Source organism: Artibeus jamaicensis, unplaced genomic scaffold, assembly GCF_021234435.1.
Source record: "Artibeus jamaicensis isolate MK-2021 breed Jamaican fruit bat unplaced genomic scaffold, CSHL_Jam_final contig_482, whole genome shotgun sequence".
Classification (NCBI taxonomy): domain Eukaryota; kingdom Metazoa; phylum Chordata; class Mammalia; order Chiroptera; family Phyllostomidae; genus Artibeus; species Artibeus jamaicensis.
The window spans coordinates 5,735,374-5,753,388 of record NW_026521857.1 but is presented as its reverse complement, the minus strand read 5'-3'; the positions used below and the strand labels follow the sequence as shown (position 1 = coordinate 5,753,388).

The 18,015-nt window shown below is 46.7% G+C and overlaps 1 protein-coding gene across 3 annotated transcripts in view; it reads right to left on the bottom strand.

Annotated features, from left to right (window-relative positions):
* The window catches only part of GMPR (guanosine monophosphate reductase), a 40,654-nt gene extending 24,268 nt beyond the window's left edge, over nt 1-16,386 (bottom strand). Inside the window, exons 1-4 of one of the 3 annotated variants that reach the window (XM_037147975.2) lie at nt 16,040-16,386; nt 8,234-8,353; nt 5,513-5,596; nt 1,314-1,487 (exon numbers count right to left, since the gene is read on the bottom strand). In XM_037147975.2, the coding sequence (XP_037003870.1) occupies nt 1,314-1,487; nt 5,513-5,596; nt 8,234-8,353; nt 16,040-16,126 (465 nt within the window). In that variant the 5' untranslated portion in view covers nt 16,127-16,386. Of the gene's footprint in view, nt 1-1,313; nt 1,488-5,512; nt 5,597-8,233; nt 8,354-15,171; nt 15,245-15,723; nt 15,745-16,039 lie in introns of those variants that run through there. The other 2 variants (XM_053668267.1, XM_053668266.1) reach the window with 2 other exon arrangements.
* Nucleotides 16,387-18,015: the final 1,629 nt, after the last annotated feature.

Sequence of the window (18,015 nt, the reverse complement as noted above, 5' to 3'; positions counted from 1 at the left end):
AAGAGTCCTCATCTGTGGTCAGTTTGGGACAAAAGTTTCTACTCTTTATAGGAATGTTGTGAAGAGAGGGGAAAAAAACAGATGTAAACCTTCTGGAACACAGTAGGCATCCACAAGTGGTATGACTGTTCAAAAAAATGCCACTGGCAGCTCTCTTATGAAGGGTAAAATAAATGGTGCCGTTTGCCACCCAAGGGCTGGCACTGTATGGCTGGTTGGTCTTGGGACAATTCTTGATCCTTTCTTCTCATGTGATTGGAAAACATAAAAATATTTATCTTAAAACTCGTTGGAAATCCTTAACACAACAGTTAACTCCATCAATAGAAACAATTCCTGTCTCCCAACTTCCTTACACTGATAAAATGTGAGGAGGAATAAATTTAAAAAGGACAGTCAGGTAGCTTATCTGGTGGTCAATCTATAATCACCATGTTAATTAAGGCAGTAAAGGCACACATATTACAATATAGATTCCCAAAGGCCAAACTTAACCTTAGAGTTTCAAGTTCCCTTTTTCTGAAAAGGCACACTTCCTGGCAATAACAAATATATATTCTAACTAATGAAGGGGTTAATAATTAAGAAAATATTATAAAGGCAGGAAAGGTCAAGAATAATGAGCCTAGATAAAACAATACACCAAATAATCTGCAAATAGTAGTTGAGTGTGGTGAAATGTTCACACTGAGGAATCAACTCTTACGGCAGCAATTTCTACTGGCAACAGGAGTGGACGTCGATGGCGTAAATACGTTAAATAAAACGCAGTTACAGTGGGTTTTCCATTTTAAAAATCTGATCTTTGGCTCTCCCTTTCGGGAGCACGCCTGTGCCCTTCCTGACCCCCTCCTCTTCCCTCCGGGTGCAGGACCTGGGCCTTTCTCTCCCCTTCGCTCCAGAGGCCCTTCTGCTGCCTCTGCAACCCCTGTGCTGGGCCTACAGGGCCCAGCCGGACCCCTTCCCTCACCTCTGTAACGTTCGTTCTACATAAACTTTCTCTTATAATTTGGAGAGAAGTTGACCCAGACCCGTGATTAAAGGTATCACATGGTAAGAAAGTTTTCTTTACTTAACTAAGATATTAAGGAGAGATAAGGAGTCCCGCCCAACTTTGATGTTGACCTGGATTTTACTTTTCACAGAGGTGAATTAGTTTTCAGATCTTCCATAGCCGCTTCCAACTTTTCCAGTGATTTTCAACTGGTCTTCTAATCAGAAGGCACCAGAAGCTCTGGAGTACACAACTCCTCTGACACATTGAACGCCTCTCTTTTTGCTCCCCCATCTCCAGGATGTTCCACCATACCTACCATAATGGTGTGTTCTGGAAATTTGGCACGGACGAGTTTCACAAATTCCACAAAATGCTCCGAATAGCCATTGGCCACATCCAGGCAAATGAACTTAATCTGCGGCACGGCTTCCAGGATGCTGCTCATCTTCTCCAGATCACTCTCCCCACTGCCGGAACTCACGGCTATGTGCTACACCAAAAATAAACCAAAAGGTACAAGACATAAATTGTGAGTAGTATTCCAAAGTCGGACCCTGCCTCCATCCATTCGCCTGCTCGGGGGACAGTACACCGACCCTCTGAGGTGACCCTGGTCAAACACACACACAGCGGGCTGCTCAAGCAATACCCAGAGCAGAGCTAAAGGACTTTCATTTATTAAATTATCTAAACTTTGCCCCTGCTGTCTTTCCCACCATTAAATTATGTGTATTCTTATCCCTGGCCCTCAGAATCCTTCTAGGAAGCAACTTATTAACTATTTGGGAAACCTTCTCCTTGGTGTGTACTTTCCTCACGCTGTCTGTGTGGAACTCAGATCGTGAAACTGCTGGTGCACATTCTCCTCCTGGAGGAGAGGAGAGTTGTGAAGAAGGGAGGGGAGGCCAGTGAACTTGGGCCTCCTGACGCCAACGCTGTGGCCATCACTATGAGCATCTCACTTTGGGGATTTGGAGGGAAAGGTATCTAAAACTTCTTCCTATTTTCACTTTTATTCTCAATACAATACAAACTCAACATGCAAATTGTGTCCCCAAAAGCTGCAGATCTCACTGTTCCTATGAAAAGGCCCAGGTGTCCCAGGGTGCGAGAACAAAGGAGCTTGAAGTGATCTTTCCCAGCTGCACTTGGATGTGTTTACAAGGGAAGCCCTCCCTCCTCCGTGACACCCCCTCCCCCAACCTGCACAGCGCCAGTGCCCTCCAAAGCACTCATCTGCTCCTCAAAAAAATGCTCTTTGGGAAAAGGCCTGTGTTTAGCAATGTATGCCTAGTGAGACTAAGCCACAGGATTGTGCCCAGACTCGGCATCTCACCTTTCAGGAATATTATAAGAATATTTTAACTTGTTATCTCTAAACCATGAGCCAGAGCACAGACATATATCAATATCTTTGTTATTCTCAGAAAACCACGACAATGTCGCTACAGCCCAGACACTCCAGGGGCATTCCGTGTTGCCGATCGGACCAGTTCTGCCCACCACACACACCTAACTCCCTCCCACGGGAGCTTTGCTAGCCCTTGTATCTTCCCCTTCATCTCTGCTCATGTTTGGCACGTGGAAGTCAGGATTAGTCCGTTTCTCTCAGGGCTACTGAGTTTTTAACATTTCTCCTTTTCAGAAAAATCAGCCTTTACATGGGAGGGGGCAGGGCAGTCAGTCAAATGATCACACTGGGCTGTGAAAGCCAAGCTTCCAATGAAGCACACGCTACCCCCGATTCATTGCCGTCCCAACTTCTTACAGAGATGAGGAAGAAGTGGAAAATAGTTCATTTGAACACAATACAGCAAAAAAAAATGAAGCATTCGCTATTGAGCTGGAATTATTCTATCTCCCAAACTACCTTCTCACTAATGAAACTCCACACACAATTAAAGCACAGGAAAAAGAAAAAAGCGAAAGTCAAGGCAGCCTCCAAGGGAGTGCAGCATGAAGTCGTCTTTCGATCACAGATCACATGATCTTGGAGGAGAGCGCCTCCGGTGCAGAGAGACACCTGCTGGCACCAGCTCGGAACACCTGGGTGCACCTGGAGGGCAGGCGGGCACATTATATTGGGGCTTTTTGTTATTTTCACACTGCCCTTTTAAAAACAAAAAGACAGCTTTATTAAGATATAATGATACCATGGGGGTCACCCATTTAAAGTGCACGATTCCAGGGTTTTAGTATATGCGGAGTGGTGCAACACCATCACAGTCAATTTCTGTCCATTTCCAGCACCCCCAAAAAGTTCTCATCTCCTGGGTCTCACCTCCCTCAAGCCTTAGGCAACCACTAATTTACTTTCCGCCTCCACAGGTTTGCCTATTCCTGATATTTCATGTAAACAAAATCACATATGTGTCCTTCTGTGCCTGGCTTTTTCACATGGCAAAATGTTTTCAAGGTTCATCCAGCTGTAGCATGTATCAGTACTTCATTCCTCTTCATAGCTGAATGATACTCCACTGCACGGACAGGCCAGATTTCACTCACCAGCGGATGTGTTACCACTGGTACTTAGCTAACAACTGATGAGAGAGAGGAGCAAAGGGGTGTGGACAGTTAGCTTAACAGACTGGGGAACATAAACCTGCTCCATCAGGAAGCTACAACTTTTCAAACTCTAGGGGACTACAGCATTTCTTCACCCAGGAGACTAACACTTCCTTGTGCCCCCTCGAGTACCAGATTGTTGGGGGACATACAGGGAGGTGCTGGACCACAGAGGCCTGTTAATCTAACTAAGGGATGTCAACCCATCTAAGCCTGCAGAAGCCTGGGAAGTTCATTACTTCTTTTGAAAAGGCACCTGGTCTGTCCAAACCCAAGCTAATATAATCCCAGGGGAACAAAGCAGTTCTCTCACTCCTCTCTCTCTCCCCCTTTCTCTCTCACCCAGGTGACCCACATTCACCCCGTGCACTCATGCACCCTCTCACCACAGCCACGTGGCCATAGCAGCCACACAGACTTGACTACTGGAGCAGTCGGGAAAACCAGCGAGGCTACCCGGGTGGGGACTGAGACCACTTGCCTGCGGGCTCCAAAGAACTAAGCTCTAATACCATGCAAAAACTCTGGACACTGGCTTTTGTCTTGGCCTTGCTGAGGACAGGCTGGACTCTTTCTATGACGGGAGAGAGGGAAATGAGACGCGGGGCAGCAGGGGGAGCTTCTCTCTCCACCCGTCACAGTCTCCGCCCAGGGGTCCTTGGAATGCTTCCTTGCGATACCATGAAAGAACCTATTGTATTTGGCTGTGTGTAATGTGCACTTTTCTCCCCAAATTTCTGAGGGAAAAATAAGTATGCACATTATATATGGGTAGTACTAATTCTGTATCTAGATAAATGTTTTTAATTCTTTTACTGTTGTGTATGTGTTAAATGTGTTATTCTAGAAAGCAATACCAATAACCATATGCACAACCATGCCCTAGAATATGATAATTGGCTTTGTTTCTAAATACAAATAAATAAATAAATTGGATTTAAAAATTAAAGTGAAAGATTTTTTTTCCTGAAAGTTTTGGCCAAAAACGTGGGTATGCATTATACATAAGAGCACATTATACCTGGCAAAATATGGTAACTGCCACCTATAACAGAGAGGTATCTGGCTTGTTTCTACCTGTCAGCTATTATAAACAATGCTGCTATGAAAACCTCTGGATTAGTTTTCTCTCTCTTTTTAAAAAAGATTTTATTTATTTATTTATTTTTGGACAGAGGGGAAGGGAGAGAGAGAGGGAGAGAAACATCAGTATGTGGTTGCCTCTCATGCATCCCCTGCTGGGACCTGGCCTGCAACCCAGGCATGTGCCCTGACTAGGAATCGAATCGGTGACCCTTTGGTTTGCAGGCTGGTGCTCAATCCATTGAGCCACACCAGCCAGGGCCTCTGTACAAGTTTTTACGTGGACATACATTTTTACCTCCACCAGGACTTTGCCTAAGACCAGAACTGCTGAGTCCTATGATAACTCTTATGTTTAACTTTTTTGAGGAGCTGCCAAACTGTTTTCCAAAGCAGCTGTACCATTTTGCATTTGCACCAGCAACACAGGAGGGTTCCATTCCCTCCACATTCGTGTCAACACTTATTACTCTCTGTCTTTTGATTACAGCCATCTTAGCTGGCATACTGTTTATTCAATTCTGAAATAACTTGTAATTAGATGTGTTTTTTTTTCCTACATCCGAAAGGAATGTTCAGACCGGATCTACCTCTTGCAGGAAACAGAGGTTCTCCCCAAGCTCTCATAACACTTCACTTTTCAAGGGAAAAAAGCAGATACTCCTTGCAAGTAAATCCTACTATTTTTGAAACAGGATACAGAACAGATTCCCTTAACCAATCCCTTGCAATGATGAAGGGCTGGGGAACCGCAACTGCATTTCCGCAGGACCTCTCAGGTGTCTGTGTGTCTACCTGCTGATGATTCGAATCTTTTTGACAACCCCAAAGATTTTCCATCCTCTGCAACAAATGTAATAATCATACCTGCAGGCATTCTGGGTGATTAGTGGCAAAGCGCTTCCAGTCATCCAGCGTGTAATGCTTATGAATTGCTGTAAACATGGAATGCTAGGAAACAAAACAGCAACATTAGGGTGAGAAGTCAAGTGCACCTCCTTCCTCCATGAGGCTGAGGGTGAGCCAACCACACAAAAGCATCAGGTATTCCTGCCAGTTGTGTTTAATTAATTAGCTTTGAATATGCTCCTAGGAGCCAAAAGCAGACAAAGGTTTACACCAGTAAAATCGCAAAAAAGGTTTTCCATCCTATTCTGATCATACAATACCGCAGTCAGGACTTAGGCGGCTCTGCAAAAAGGCAGGGCAGGGAGAAGGCTGAGTTCTCAGCTCCGCCCCCACTGAGCACCTGCATTAGGCCAAGAGCGGGTCCCCTCCCAAGAAGGGCCTCCTTTAAGGCAAATTCTGCTTTGCCCCCCCCAAAGAACCTCAACTCACACATGAAAGCTTTTCCTTGTGTTCACACCCTAAATGATTCGCACTGAAAGCTAAACCCATCTGCAGTCGGTTTAGGGGTCTAAGGAAAGGAATTATATAAATTGTAATATTAAATCTAGGACTATGGATCCAGCATTCGCTGAGTCCCTACCTTGTTCAAGCAGTTCGCAACATTCTTTCATTTACTTCCCAGAACAACTTTGTACAATAATATTCACTTTGTGGACAGAAAGGAGTGTGAGAAGTCAAAATGCAGCCAGTCAGAGAAAGACAAGTACCACGTGATTTCGCTCATATGTGGAATCTGATGAGCAAAATAAGCTCACAAACTAGAAACAGACTCACAGACAGGGAGCAGAGTGACAGATGTCAGAGGGGAGGGGGTGGCAGGGCTGGGTGATGAGGATAAAGGGATTAAGCAAAAAACAAAAACAAAAACAAAAAACCTCCCAGACACAGACAACAGCAAGGTGTTTTCCAGAGCGGAGGTGGGGGGGGGGGGAGTAGAAGAGGGTAAAGGGGGGATAAGTGGTGATGGAAGGAGACTTCACTTGGGGTGATGAACATGCAATACAATACACAGACGATGTATTATAGAATTGTACACCTGGAACTTAAATAATGTTACTAACCAATGTCACCCCAATAAATTCAATTTCGATTTTAAAAAAATGTTAATTTAAAAACAATTTAACAAATGCTTGGCCACTAAGGGGCAACGGCCAGCACCAGACTCAAACCTGACTGCAGACCTCATGCTCCTGCCGGGTAACCAGGGCCTCTCACCCAACTTCTCTAGGTCCGTTTCTCCATCCAGGTTCCCATCTAAAAGCTGTGGCTTTATCACCTTGCACTACTCAGTGGGTCCCAGAAACTGAAAAATCACAGTGCCCACACATGCTAAGCTGTTTCAGTGTACACTGTCTCAGTAATTGGGAGTCTTAATTAATCGGGAGCCTTCCCATTCGTGGGAAAAAGGGAAGAACATAACATGTTGTATGTTTTTCATGGACTTGTAATCTGATATGTGAATTAATCAGGGCTATTTATTGCACCCCAATTCCACCCCCTTTTACATGAACACATAATTCATTAGTACCAATGGCTGGTCACAGAGCAAAGCAAGGAAAAGATGAGGAGAAAAATGCACATTCCTTTAGCACTTAATTTATTAGCCCCTAGCTCAAAGCTCAGTGGGGGCTGAAGGCTGGCAGATAATACAACTAACGATCATGGAGTCAGACAGACCACAACCTATGCCATTTTTTGAGCTCATAATTTGTTTGAAGATCTTCCTTCTAATCACTGGCTAATAACAACTCCCCGCACCTCCTGGGGTTAGACTTGCTGCCCACAGTGAGAAGCTCTTTCAACTAATTGGATTTATTTTTTCACTTGGCAGGATCATCAGTGGAAATGGATACATACACCCTGTGCATGTGGCGAGCAAATGCTGGCATGTAGGATGAATCAAGTGCATTGTACCCGGGACGCAGCTGCATGAAATGAAGGTCTTGCCCACAAAAGGCTTTTCCTTTATTTTCCCCAAGGAGAGAATATTAGCTACTCCACTGATAGGAAATGAATTAGCAACTGGCTACAAGGGACCTTGAGCTTGGGCTGTAATCTGCCCGTGTAAATTGAGAGGCACATCTCTTATTCTGGGTTTGAATCTTGACTCTGTCTCGACTTGGCTGGATGCCCTAGGCCAAGTTACCTCTCCTTTCACTCTCTGCCTCAGTTTCCTCATTTGCAAAAGGAACCTACCTGGTGAAGCTGTGACATTACATCCAGTGTTCGGCACATAAGTGCTCAATGCATGTTTTCTCCATATAATGCAATAAATGCTGCAGTGCAGACCATGCTACGAAGCAGTCTGTCTTCATTTACAGGCACTTGCCCTCTTATCAGTACAGCATGGCACTCGACTAACTACAATATGGCACAATGTCCAACTCCTTCTGTACCTCTAATTTCCAAAACTGTCAGGGGTATCTTCAAGGAAGAAACGGATGGGGCTCTAGAACATCTCACGGAGTGCCAAGTCCAGACTCCACCCACCATTTCTGACTGAAAAGGGGGAAGAACAAAAGGGACTCCAGCAACATTCAGACTCAGAATGAAATCGTTTGGCCACAGCCATGGAGCCAAGTATTTCCCTTTTCTCTTCGGGGTGTCTGAGCAAGTCCAGGGGAGGGTCCTGACAGCCCCTCCAGTGTGAGCAGCAGGGGGAAAAGCCCACCAGCCTACCTGTGCCATCACTGCTGCCATCTCAAACGTCCCCACGGTGTCCATGTTGGCCACAATGATGGGAATCCCTGAGTAGGTCTGCTTTGAGTTCCGAAACGTGAAGGTACGCTCAAGATCCACCTATTGGCACAAAAGGGAGAAGACGTGGTTTGCTCTTTGCATGATTTGGGCAGAGTTTCTAGAGTCTGAAGCAAGCGGGCAGTACACTAGGAAGTGTATGCCCCTTAGCCCCTGGATTCTCTTTGGCCAAATGTTCCCAAAACAGGAAAGTCCCTGAGGAAACCAAGTGATGCGCTGCTATCCAAGTACAAAAGCTGAACCCGGCTCCTTAGCAACCTCAACTGCCAGCACCAGGCACTGCAGGCTCTGCCATCAAGCCCAGCCTCCAAACTGTAAAGGTCCCTCTCCTTCAGAAGCCTCTCCCATCCCACTGCCACCCTCTGTCCCCAGCCCGGTCCATCCCAGCCCAACATACCCACATACATGTCGTCTGCCCCCACTTCCAAGCACTGGAGAAACAATTTCCCTTCTCAGAAAATCCACTCCATGCAGAAAAATCCCTGCCAACCATGGCCCTCCCTTTAATTCTCACCTTTCACTCCAAATTCACCCTGCAGTGAGCTCTAAACCATTAATTCCTTACCCTTTCAACCTGCTCAGCTGTTCTCTAATTAGGACCATCTTTCAAAGAGCTGGGCGAGTACGCGGCAACCGTATGTCTGCACATAAATGCTTGTTCCTCTGACTTGCCAGCAGGTGGAGGGAGGGCCCTCTAATTCTATTTTAACTGCATCTTCAGGCCGTGTATGACTAACGTTGCTACCAGGAGAGCTAGGCTATGACGGTGGGTTCAGCAAAAGCAGTGTACCAGGAGGTGCTCACCAACAGCTAGCAGTCACAATCACTTTTTTGACCCAGGGCAGATGCCAGGCCTGAATGTTCGCAGATCTGATCCTCGCCCCCACCCCTTGCCGTGTTCTGATCACACAGAGGCCACCCCTGCAGGATCCACTTCCCAGATTGGTTTCCGGCTGGGTTCAGCCAATGGGCTCACTGAGTAGCCAACTGGGGGAGAGTTAGGAAGTTGGGAGGAGACAGCCTGGGTGTAGTCAGGGTAGTTCTCCCAGAACCCTCTGCCGTGGCCCACACGATCTTAGCTCCGACTTTCACAGAGTGATCCTAGTCCCACAGGCCTCAGTAAGATCACCTTCTCCCCTTTGGAAGTGGTTTCTCACTGCTGCCAATCACTGGGGTGCCTCAATAGCTCACTGGGCATCTCGGCAGGGTATCTTGCATTAAATTCCCCGTTTTAAATATTTAGCACTGTTCGTTTCCTTGGCTGGACTCTGATGGATACAGACCACAAGGACAATGAGTGAGAGGAACACAGGTGTGAATCTTCCGCTTCTGAAATCAGCTGGATCTCCCTACACTACTAATCCTGGCTTCGAGAGTACACCAGCAGTAATCACTGCCTACCAGTGTTTATCTAGTTCCTTATTTTATTCTTTTTCATTTCAGAGAAGTTTCACTTTGTAATCAACATGTCAAAAACACAGCACGGGACACTTCAGGCTTCCTCAGCTTTTCCTGTCTCTTGCTTCTCCACACAGGACTCTCTGCCTACGAGCTTCCCGGGAGAGTGATGTCATAAGCGTGTGCACACGGGCCTTACGCAGCAGTCACTAGGGGAAATGAAAAGCTGTCACTGCCTGAGCATATGGGGCGGGCCATCCCTCTCTCAACTTCCTCATTATGGTTCTCAGTTCTACTTCAGTGAAAGCGAGTTATATTTAAATTATGAACTATAATTGCCAGGGTCTATTGGTTGCAACCTTCTGTGCTACTCATGGCCCCAGCATTTTGACTTCCCAGGCTTAAAATAATTAGAATTCCTTGGTCTCAAATGACTCTTACACTCCTCCCAAGATGCACTAGAAGAGATGCTACACTGTACACCCAGCTGAGCTCACAATGGGGTTTCTTGGCAGTCCAAAACCTATCAGCAGTATGCACACACACACCACAAAATACCCCGCAGTTTTTCACGGAAAAGGTCAGCCTCGGCAATGAACTCTCCCCTCTATGTCAGTCTTCTCCATGTGGCAGATTCTATGCAATCCTTCATCCTAAAAATGATAAATAAAACGATCTTCTCAACCTAATCAACACACACACACAACAGACCAGTGACTCCCTGAGAGAGGTATCTGAACTATTCCAGCCTCCCAGGAACAAACATAGCACCTCCAAATTCTCCCTCCGCTAATCCGATTTGAAAGGAAATGTAAAGTAATAAACCACCCCACCCCAACCTCAAGAGTACATATTTCTGCAGCTCTTCACACATACCTTCATTAACGTCAGCCAACCTCAGTGGTCCCGAAAGCACAAATGGAGGTCCCTACCACATGTCTAAACACCTCAAGCTTATAAGGCAAGCTAACAAGGTGCTGCATACATTTTGTCCTACCCTCCTACCTTAACAAACACAATTTCACTACTGACCTGGAAAGCACCAGAACACGATGCCACAGGGAGCCAGCCTGGGCAGGCAGTCCACATCCCCTCCTCTTCCCACCCAAATCCTTGTGTGCACACCCCAGTCCTCACATTAAGTCCCATGCACACACACACACATCCACTCTGACAAACGCCTGCCACTTGGCCACTCTCTGAGGTTCAAGGCCAGCGTACCAGCGGCACAGATGGCTCTTGAGAAAACACACCTGCGGGGGAGGACCTAGAAGGCCTTGGAACCAGCTCCAAGTCAAGAGCACAGAGAAATCCAGGATTCTGAGAACCTAAAGAAGGGCCTAGAAGCAACAGCACAGCCCACAGGCCCTGTCCAGCAAGGACGGGTCAGGGGACCCTTTTGCCTAGATGTGTGGATGGTGCTGACTAATGCAATTCTCTGATTAACTGTGTTGTTCATTATCTGTGTCACCTGTAGATCATTATGTCTAAGTACAGGGACAATGCCTCTTGTCTTTGTAGTCCTTCTGGATCACAAGTGGAGTAAGTTAACATCTGGTCAAGGGGCAAGAATAATGTCATTCTGGCCCTAGACTTTCTCAAGCAATGATTTGTGGGCCCAGCCCGGCCCTCTGGATGTGCTCTGTCCCCCGGAACCACCCACTCTCAGGAGAAGCACATGCAACTGCACATAACCAGAGAGCCACAGGCTCCCACAAATGGACAGGGTTCCCACAGCCAGTTCAGAGCATGCCCGCACACGTGAGAATCATCATAGGATGATGTCCAAAATACACATGCTTGGGCGGCCTCCGTCATTATAAATCAGAACCTTTGTGTTGGAGACAAGATGTGTATTTTTGAAGCTTCTGCATGGCTAAAGAAAACAGTATTAAATTAAAAAGACAACCAAATGTATGGGAAAACATATTTGCCAATGATACCTCAGACAAAGGTTTAATCTCCAAAATATACAAAGAACTTACACGACTCCACTCTAGGAAGACATCGAACCCAATTAAAAAATGGGAAAAGGACTTGAACAGACACTTCTCTAAAGAGGACATACAGAATATCCAGAGACACATGAAGAGATGCTCAATATCGTTAGCTATCAGAGAGATGCAAATTAAAACCACAATGAGATACCACTTTACACCAGTCAGGATGGCTATCATAGACAAAGCAACAAACAACAAATGTTGGAGAGGGTGTGGGGAAAAGGGGACCTTAGTTCACTGTTGGTGGGATTGCAGACTGGTACAACCATTATGGAAAACAGTATGGAATTTTCTCAGAAAAATAAAAATTGACCTGCCTTTTGACCCAGCAATTCCACTGCTAGGATTATACCCCAAGAATCCTAAAACCTCAATTTCAAAGAACCTATGCACCACAATGTTCATAGCAGCACAATTTACAATAGCCAAGAGTTGGAAGCAACCTAGGTGCCCATCAGTAAATGAATGGATCAAAAAATTGTGGTACATTTACACAATGGAATTCTATGCAGCAGAGAGAAAGAAGGAGCTACTACCTTTTGCAACAACATGGATGGAACTGGAAAGCATTATGCTGAGTGAAATAGGCCAGGTGCTGAAAGACAAATACCATATGATCTCACCTTTGACAGGAAGCTAAAGAATAAAACAAACAAGCAAACAGAATAAAAACAAAGATGCTGAAATAGAGAACAAGTGGGCAGCGACCAGAGGGAAGAGGGAAGGGAACTTAAGGGGAAAAAGGGGGAGGGATTTTGAGGAACAAGTATGAAAGACACAGAGATGAGGACTGGGGGGGGGGGGGGGGGAATGGGAGGGAGGGGGAGACCGGGCGGGGGGGGGGGTGGGATGGGAGAAATAGATAAAAAAAAATGTACTTGAAAAGTAACTAAATAAAATTTAATATTAAAAAAAAAAAAGATGTGTATTTTTGGAGTGTCTTCCTAGATGATTCGGGGGCATCCGTGAATAACAAGTCCAGTCAAACTCTCATAATGTTACAGAGCAAAGCTTTTACAGCTTGTGTCTCCTCCCAAAGATGTTAAAGTCCTAACCAAAGACCTTGTTTGGAAATAGGGTCTTTGCAGATGATCAAGGTAAAATGAGGTCATCAGGGTGGGCCCATTCCAATATGACTGGTGTTCTTTTAAAAGGGGAAAACTTGGACACAGACACACAGAAAGAGAGGCTATCACGTGACGATGAAGGCGGAGATCTGGGTGACGCATCTACAAGCCAAGGAACACCTAAGATTCCCTGTAAACAACCACAGAGAGAGAAGCCTGGGACAGATTCTCCTTCAGAGCCCTCAGAAGGAACCAACTCTGCCAACATCTTATCTGGGACTTCAGCCTCCAGAACTGTGAGACAACATGTATCTTCTGTGTAAGCCTCCAGTTCATGCTGCTCTGTTACAACAGCCTGGGGAAACTGATCGAGGGGCGCAGCTAATAAAATAGTCTGTAAAGAGCTTGGACTGCACCCCAGATTTCCTTTTTCCTAGCCCTATCTCCTCTCCATCTGCCAAGTCTCATCCCCAGCTACTCTTCTCACGAGAACCACTGGTGAAAAATTAGCACAGAATGTCAAGGAGACGCAGCACTCACTATGTCATGTCATGCTTCCCTGTCCTGGGACAAGTGGCCAGTTCTCCGATGCAAACTCTCCTCAACAACTGACTTCCAAAGTCAGAGTTGCATTAAGTTTTTGTTTTCCTCTTTAAAAAAAAATTCTTACTACCATAAGGACTAAGTTGACACATGTGAGTCAGAAATGGGTCCTGAAAAAGAATGTGCTCAGAGAATCAAGGACATGCAGGCTCCAGGTCTATCAGATAAAGACAGGCTCTTGCCTCAGTCAACAAACGTCATGCCCCTCCCACAGCCCTGGGGCACTGTATTCTTGTGTGCCGGGGCTCGGAAGACATGGGTAAAGGCAGTGAATGGACAGCCAGTTGAGAAATGAAGGTCATCCATCTGGTACAAATGCTGTGAGGCCACCCGGGCCATCTCCACCTGTACCCCTTGCCCCTGGAAGGTGGCTTCATATTCATTGTATGTGACACTTGTGGAAATGCCCTAACAGGAATACTCCAACTTCCAAGGGGGACATCAATTTCTCTCCATTTCCTGTTCAGCGGGCCTAGCTCAAAGTAAAACAGTTTTGGTAATCAGTCTTATCAGTGGTCAAAACTCTCCCTTCTTAGCCAGACTCTGCTCTCACAGGGAATGTTTTCCATCCTGCCTCCACTGAGCAGAATCAGATCTGCTCTCTGGTTCAGCTCAAAGTCGGTCATTTACCAGTCACTTATGATCAGCTACGAAACTGCATTCAGGTATGACTTCTGCCAGAGGGTATACATGTGGCTTTTATCTGATTGTGCAATGAAAGTTTTTAATCCGCTAACAAAAACATTTCAGGCAAACTGAGAAAACACTGAGAGGGGATTAGAAGCCTGACTAGATCTAGGCCTAACTACATCCCTCAACACCAGTGCAGCAGGCGGTCAGGTTGTGAGGGGCAGCCAGCCAGGCAGTGCCTGGGACACCAGGAAGCTACACTATTACAGGAACCCAACTGGAAAGGCAATGCCGGTCAGCTCAGGTTTCCAGGCACAGAGCTGGCGAACTCCCACGAAAGTAGAAATATGAAAACCTTTCCCAAGGACATAGAGTTCTCATTGCAATGTGTACATGTAGCTTGTAAGGCGCTATCAGAGGCTGGGACATTAATAGTTTCCATCAGTCCAAATTATGAAACCAAATGACATCATACTATTCCCTAGGAAAGAGTAATTCATTCTATTACATAAATTCAAAATGCTTTACCTTCTCAAGATGTTTCCTGGTTCAGAAAATACATACAATATATCCCTGTTTTAAATATATAATTTCTCTTAATAGTTTCTCTCTAGGTGAATTCTGAACAAATATTTAAGAACATTGAGGCCACCAAATTATGAGTCTGCCTCGAATCCCCACATCTCGTCTTAGTCTGGCCTTAGATACTGACCGCAGCTTATACTTGGGGAGGGCCAGGCCGGCCATGCAAACTGTCTATTTTTCTTTCTTAAGTCTGCCCTGCTCTTTAGCATCTAAAAGAAGATGGTGAAGGACAGACACCCAGTCATCCAACCTAGGCTAGCATAATAAGGGTTAACCATTCCTCTGCCGCCTTCTCCAGTCCTGTCCTGTCCCATCCTCTCTGGCTGCAGCCTGCCAACCCTCCTGCTTGAGGTGAGGTGACTTGGTTCTGGTCACTGGCTGAAGCAGGAGGCCTCTCTAATCCAAACAAGTCCCTGGCTGGCAGCACCAGGCCCTGCAGCTGGGCCTGGGCATCGGTGGGCAGCTCACCAATTTATTTATGGTCTTTAGACTGGAGTGTAAGAAATAGTGCGCTGGCTCAGCCTCCTCTGGCTTATTCCTGCAGCCCCAGCCTTCAGACCCAGTCCAGCTTCCTCACCTTTCTCTTTGGCTCTCAGCAGACCAGGCAAAGTCACTGTCACCAGAGCACACCACTCCATGGAACTCTGCCTTTCCATGCAGCCAGTTTACCCTTCAGAGTCTGACCTTCCTCACCAGCAGGGGCATCCCTATCCTCATCCGGAGGCTATTTCCAGCCCAGTGTCCACCTGTTCTTCAGGCTTGGATCCAGTTTGCCACCCAGCCCCATGCCTGCACCCCAGTGCTCTCAGCTTCTCTAGGACCGAACTGCACTTTAGCTGTCCAGTTAGGAGGGGCGCCACCAGGCACAAGTCCCCAGCCTCACTCCCAGCATGGTCACTGAAATGCAGCAAGTACACCCTGAACTTTTTGTCCTGAAGTTTCCCGGTTTCTCAGTTATCTTAAAGAAATTCCATTGCTGGATCTGACTCTCAACCAGCAGCAGTTTTCGGCCAAGACAGCACCAAAATCACAAGGATCTTCCCTTGTCTTTCCTCTCCTTTCATGATCTGGATCCACTATGTCCTCTTCTCCCTAAATGCACCCGTCCGGCCTCCCCACGCTTTCTCACCACTTGGCCACTTCATCTTTGCTCCTCCATGGTCTAGTTCTAAAGTGTACTTCCTCTGCCCAACCCTGCCAGTGGGATTTAGAATTGTAGGCCCCAGCTGGGCCCCTTGAAGACACCTCCTATCCTGACAGGGAACCAGCTGGGTTTTCCTTCCTCAATTGGTGGAGAGGGAGCAGGCACAGGGGGTGGGCACCCCTGCCACTCTGGGACACAGAAAAGCTGGCAAGGTATTACCACAATGCACCGCCTTCCACCCGCCTCCCCAGCGCCACCTCGGAAAACATCCCACCCCACTGCGGCTTTCAAAGAGCCCCACCTCTGCTCGGCTCCTGAGGCTGCTTCGCTTAGGTCGGAGCAGGACATCCTTGAAGTCCAGCTTGAGGTCGGCATCAATGCGGGGCATGGTGAGAGAGGCGAGCAGCCTGAGGCCAGCAGCTCCTTCCTGAGCTGCAGCGAGCGAGGAGGAGATGTCCCCGAAGCAGCCCAGAGGACTTGGACACAGGGGGCGCAGACGTGCGGCGGAGCGTGGGCCTGTGCAGGGCAAGGACTAGAGGACGAGGGGACGAGGGGATGAGGGGGATGAGGGGGATGAGGTGCGGAAGCCTGAGGTCGCCGGCGCCTGGTGTGCGCGCTGCGCCCTTATGGCCGCTGGCACCCCGTGGCGCTCCGCCCACCTCGACTCCGGTGGCCTAGCCCCGCCCCGGCGCGCCAAGCTCCCGGCTGAAAAGAGGAAGGGGAGGTCCGGCAGGTTAGAGACACACCAGCGGCCACTAAGTCCACTACCTGAGTGACAGTTGTAACGAGCCCCTCCCCTCCCTCCCAGCCCTCCATTTAAAATCCAGCTCGTTGTGGCGCTGGCATTGGCGCCGAGGGGGAGGAAGCAGGCATGCACACCCTCTTATCTGTCACCCAGGACGTCCCCCATAGGGAGGAGAGACTTGGCCTGTGAGAGACTTACCCAAGGGAAAGGCCACTGCTTGAGAGGTTTTGCTTCTTTCTCTAGTTTCAAGCTCGGTGTGCCTACCAGACGCTGAGTCACACCTTCACATGCCAAAAAAAATAAGAAGCCTTTGGGAATCCAAATAGAATTAAGGAAAAGAGTATGGGTAGATAAATCTGTTTAGCAGCAATGAGACTGTTGAAACAGTTTTTGAGTTTCAGGGGTGGGTTGGTTGGTTGTTTTTAATAATAAGCAGTGAAGTCCATATTCATCACAGATGCTGGGATTTAAGGGCCCCCTGAGTCCCCTCTCTGAGCGTTACCAGTGACATTAGTTTATTTTTAATTCACTTGTTGACCCTCAGAGCCTTTGGGAGTTTAGGAATGTGCTTAAGTGCTTGGCCTGCACTTTCTCATTCATTCCTCCAACAACCCAATGAAGAAGGAGCCATTTTGCAGATTAGAAAGATGAGTCTCCTTTACATGAAATACCTTGCCTGTAGTCCCAGTAAAAGACGTAAATACCTCAGTCCTTAACACACAACACAAATTTAACTAAACACCTTCTGCCCTGGGACCTTTCTCTGCCTGGCCCCACCTACTTCTAGATGAAGGGAGTCACTCAATTTCCTTAAACCTGTTTTCTCATAGGTTTAAAAAAGAGGGGAAGAAAAAGACAATGCTGTCCTCTCCCAGGCTTATATGAGAATTATATTTTGTGTGTGTGTTTGTGTGCTACGGCACATGTATGCACATGGACACACACAATGCAAATCCCATAGTTGCTCAATAAACATTAGCTATTTATAGGGGGTCACATGTTACAGTATGTGCATTAAGCTTTATAGCCTCAAACTAGATTGCTAACCGCTCAATCGCAGGACTCTTTTATTTTCAGTTGTCTGCAGCCTGGAACGGTTCTCAATGAACTCATATTGTGTATGGCTGACTGTAAAGACACATCACAATATTTGTTTAACACAAATGTCTTCAAATGATAAAGGTTATAGAAGATGAAAAATAATATTGCTTTTATTTCTCTAAATTCTTCTAGCAGGTCTAATAATCAAGTTAACATGAGATAAGTTAACAGGAGAAAATAACCAAATTTATTACATATGTACCTACAGGGGCTTCATGAGACTGTGGGATTCAAGGACAGATTGAATGAAGCCTTAAGACTTATAAATTGGCACTGTGGTTTGGGACTTCAAAAGGCAGGAAGGCACTCCATATGGAGATGGAAGAGCATATGTTTAGTGACTACGTGTTTGCTGGGCCACCTGTAACGATGGAACACAGAGAAGACTTTGATCAGAGGAGTCTTGCTAGGTTCCCCCCTGCCTATCACAC